The following is a 4,735-nucleotide window of genomic DNA, read 5'->3' as shown; positions in this document are numbered from 1 at the left end:
TGTTTTGAAGTGAATGCATAAAATATAGAGAAGGGTATGAAATATTTGGGCTACCGACTTAAGCCAGGCAGCTACAAAAATGTAGATTGGATGTGGCTAGTGGAGAGACTTTATATGAAGATCAAGGGATGGGAAAATATATGTTTATCTATGGGAGGCCGGATCATCCTTGCACAGTGAGTACTGACTCAAATGGGGATTTACTAGGCACATCTTTTTTGTATTCCTCAAACGATTATCAATCTTCTGAATAGAACAATAGCAAACTACTTATGTTCCGGAGCTAGTATGAACAACAAGTATCATCTAATGAAGATGGAAAAGATCACTATTGGGTGGTTGGGGTATTCTTAACTTAAAGTTTTTTGGATGGGCTCTAATTTTGAAATCACTATGGAGGGGTATCAATAGTCGAAATATTTGGGGAGAGTTGTTCCATTCCAAATATTTAAAGAATAAGGATTTTGCTTTCTTGGCAAGACAAGGAGAAATCATGAAAAAAGGCGGATCACAAATCTGGAACAGCTTTCGAAAGGTCAAGAATATTCTCTTACAAAAATTAAAGTGGGTTTTTGGATCTGGTAGCAGTATTATTGTAGGAAAAGATTGCATTGTAGGAGCAGGTGAGGAAGCCCCAGGGACAGTGAATCTGATTATGCACCTGAATAGAAGAGGGTTTTTTGTTTTAAATTAGCTAATCTAGGAATGGAAAGGGAATATTCCAATATGGTGTGACTTTTCCCAACTGAACTTGGTTGATCAGTACAAACATGATTGGTTACAACTGATAGAAACATTAAAGGAGGCAGGCATAAGTTATGACAGAAAGGGAGATATTTTGACATGGGCGGGAAAGAAGAAGATTTCAGGAGAAGTTGAGGTGGCGGACTATTACCTCAAAATTTGCATGAAGAAATTTCCTAATGGTGAATATTGTTGGTTTTTCAGATTTTGGAAAGTAAATATACCAATCAAAATAGTTACCTTCCTCTGGCTAGTTGGGCAGAACAAAAACCTTACATGGGCAAACCTACAAAAGAAGAACCACCATGGCCCCGGGATATGTTATCTATGCAGGAATAATTATGAAGACAATGAGCACCTTTTTTTACATTGTCATAGATCTGTCGGCATTTGGAAACATTTCACAAACAAGAGGCAAATTCCATTCACCAAATTTAGTACAATAGAGGAGTGTTTAAAATGGTGGAGCTCTCAGAATAAAAGCAGGAGGATGCTTGCTTTGGTTACTTTTTGGGAAATCTGGAAAGATCGGAACCATCTGATTTTTGGTAACAACAGAGGGAGGGGAAATCAATCGATGAATCCATAGAACAATGGGTAGTTTTAGACCAAAACGAGAATTCCAGTAAAAGTAAGAAGAAGAAGACAGAGAAGGGGAGAGTTCTAAATACAAACTACCCTGTGGGGTTCTTTGATGGAGCAGCTCAAGGAGGTAGATGTGGGAGTGGATTTTTTTTAAAGTTGATTGAAGAGAAGGAATTCTTGAGTCACTGGTATGGGGGAGAAGGAACAAATATGAAAGCAGAAGTTGTTGCTTTATGGGGTCTATTATGGTTTATCACTTTCTTAGATATCCCTCAAGTACAAATTTTTGGGGATTCCAAATGCATAATAGACCATGTTAATGGAAAGAATAACATTCAACAAACTTCACTACAAGGGTGGCTGAGACGTATAAAATGTATATGGAGTTGCTTTCAGAAATCATCCATTGGGCACATCCACAGGGCACATAACGAAACATCGGATGAATTATCGAAAAAGGGACTACAGGACACAGAAGAAGGCATGCACATCATTATAAAAATAGGATAAGAGGAAACTGAAGTGGAAACTCTAAAAGTGTGGGGATAGACCACTGAAGCGGGATAAAAAATGCAGAACCTTATAGGAGATATGTTTATATTATATTTCTGTCTCTTTTTCCTTAAAGTTTTGTATAATTTTGTAACTAGTTATGTATAGAAGTCATACAAAAATCAGTCCATAAGGTATGAGATTTTTAGAAATGAGTAGGATCTGATCCACATTTCAGATTCTCTATAAAATGCAAAATTGGATGAAGTACCATAATGTTGTATCCTTTAGATTACTGCACAAATGAATGAGAGCATATCTATCAAGCTGTGTATATTCCAGGTTTATGAGGACAATCTGTCCTACATAAGAATGTATTTTTTTATTCCATAATAATAAAACAAATGGTTTTTTCTTGCTGAAAAAAAAAAAAAAAAAAAAAAATAAATAAATAAAATAAAAAATAAAAATAAAATAAAATAAATAAATAAAATAAATAAATAAATAAATAAAATAAAATAAATAAAAATAAATAAATAATAATAATAATAATTAACTCCTGTTTGTTTTGTGATGGAATGACAAATATCTATCACAATTTTTAGATTCTATTTAAATGTGTGGTTGAGATATTCTTTCAGCAGAATAATTGAGTAGTTAAGATATTCAATCTATCTTAAGTAAAGCTTAATGTATAAATATGTAGAATAAGTCAAGCTTAATGTATAAATACGTAGAATAACGTTATGTGTTAACAATGTACTCTTTCCTATTTTCTAAAAATACTCCATAAAAAAATCAGGTATTCAATCTATCTTAAGTAAAGCTTAATGTATAAATATGTAGAATAAGTGAAGCTTAATGTATAAATACGTAGAATAACATTATGTGTGAACAATGTACTCTTTCCTATTTTCTAAAAGATACTCCATAAGAAAAAAATCAGGTACCAAAGCTTTGTTTCTTTAATGATAGAAGGGCTCCAAATTAATATACGATGGAAATATGACCTTCGGTTTTGAGCTTAAACAACTCGTACAATATAGTTTGGCTGAACCCCAACCTTACGACGGATTTATTCCTACCCCCATTAGGGGAATATAGACGTAAATTCCTTTGCTAGACATCTGTGCAACTAACACTTTATGTGGCCATGACATTCAAATTCCAACCATATACGTGTGTCAAGTCTGCGATGAAGAACAAAGAAACAAATTATAAAAACGATTGTTCTATTCAGGCGACTGTAAACAAAAAATTATGAAAACGATTATTGTATTCAGGGGATTGTAGACAATATTACATTATGCACGGTCTGAGGTGTATATACTCACTGCATCTTTTTAGGAAGCAACCATACTCACTGCATGTTTTCAAGAAGCGAGCATACTCACTGCATGTTCTCAGGAAATAAATCAAACCTCGGGGGCTGTCACTGTGTATTCAACTTTCCCTATAGTTATCACCGAATCATTCTCACAAAGTATGGCATGGAGTGAGAGGATCGATTTCGCAACAATGCGAAGACATTGAAATAGCTTGCTCTACAGGCTTTCAGGAAGCGAACATACTCACTGCATGTTCTCAAGAAACAAATCATGGCTTGGGGATTGTCACTGCACATTGTTGGAGGTCATTAGCTTTCTCCATGGTTTTCCGGGGATCGATTTCACAACAGTGCGAAGACTGGTTTGCAAAAGACGATCAAATATGGAAAGCTACGATATAAATTCCACTGAAGAAGAATTTACACTGGAAGAGAGCATAGGATTTTCAAGCGTAGCCAAGGAATTGAAGGGTAACGGAGGATTGAGAACGTCCTCTCCCTTTCCTTCTAACATTTGGACAACCCTCGTCATACAAGGACAATCTCTGGAGTTGTACTGAATGCACCACAATCCAACTTTTGTGAGTCTTCTCGCCTTCTCCTCATCTGCAACTTCTATTTCCCCACCTCTCAATCTCATCCCCAACTCGTCGCTCTCAATCAGCTTGAAGGCCCACTCGGGGAAGTATAACTGACTGGACCGGTGTACCTGGACATCGATATTCTTTCTGCCGCCAACAATCTCTAGCAACAACATTCTGAAACTGTAGACATCTGATTTATCAGTAACAGGACCCATATCTCTCGACCACACCTCTGGCACAACATATTCGGGTGTCCCTCTCGGCACCGTGTGTTGAAATATTACTTTCAACTCTAGCGCCAGTCCTTTTCCATATCCCTTGCATTGATGAATCCACCATTGCCATACCCCTGTCAAGTCGTTAATCAAGGCACGAATTAATGTAAATTTATTACGGTTGTTGAATGGTATCCCGTGACCTAGAGCGAGGAAGAACAGAGGAGCTCAAGGATCCATGGTTTTTTTTTACCTGTAGAGGACGAAAAAAGAGTAGCGGTTCAGATTGAGGCTACCCTTGAGGCAGTCATGTTGTAATCCCTCTATTAGAGGAAGAATTTTGTAACAGTCAGTCCTGTTAATGAATACAAGTTTTTGTGTGTGTGAAAAACTCTGTCTTCTATGTTAAGAAACAGAGTATTATTCTCTGTTAGTTTTTTTTGTTGTTCTGGAATTATGAGAAATTCTCAACACAATTGCTTTCTGCAATCGCTGAATTTCCCTTTCTGTTCCAAACAACTCTCTGTTTGCTGCGTCAAGCTATGACTGTAAATTTGTCATGTGTGAAATTTGATTAGTTACGATTTGCTGTTGATCAGTAATCTAAGTTTGCATCTCCAAAACAGGTTTGTATTGTTTTGTATCTGAGCATTGTGCTCTATGACTTCCAATTAGTATCAGAGCACTGCCCTACTCTGTTTCTTTCATAGGGTATCAAAGCATTTTGTGCCCTGCCCATTTTCCCAACATGGTATTAGAGCCTGTCCAGGCTCTTTGAAGGTGTCAAA

At 36.4% G+C, this 4,735-nt stretch overlaps 1 protein-coding gene across 1 annotated transcript; it reads right to left on the bottom strand.

The window, feature by feature from the left end:
- Nucleotides 1-3,539: 3,539 nt before the first annotated feature.
- Nucleotides 3,540-3,947, bottom strand: LOC149175697 (rust resistance kinase Lr10-like). The gene has a single exon (XM_089421208.1). The coding sequence runs from the start codon at nt 3,945-3,947 to the stop codon at nt 3,540-3,542; it is 408 nt and encodes a 135-aa protein (XP_089277334.1).
- Between the last annotated feature and the right edge of the window lie 788 nt (nt 3,948-4,735).

This window comes from Pinus tabuliformis, chromosome 4_1, assembly GCF_031772625.1.
Source record: "Pinus tabuliformis cultivar Carrire ecotype Pingquan chromosome 4_1, CPIR1, whole genome shotgun sequence".
Taxonomy (NCBI): domain Eukaryota; kingdom Viridiplantae; phylum Streptophyta; class Pinopsida; order Pinales; family Pinaceae; genus Pinus; species Pinus tabuliformis.
Note: the sequence above shows the minus strand (reverse complement) of the source record. Positions and strands in the feature narration are given on the sequence as shown.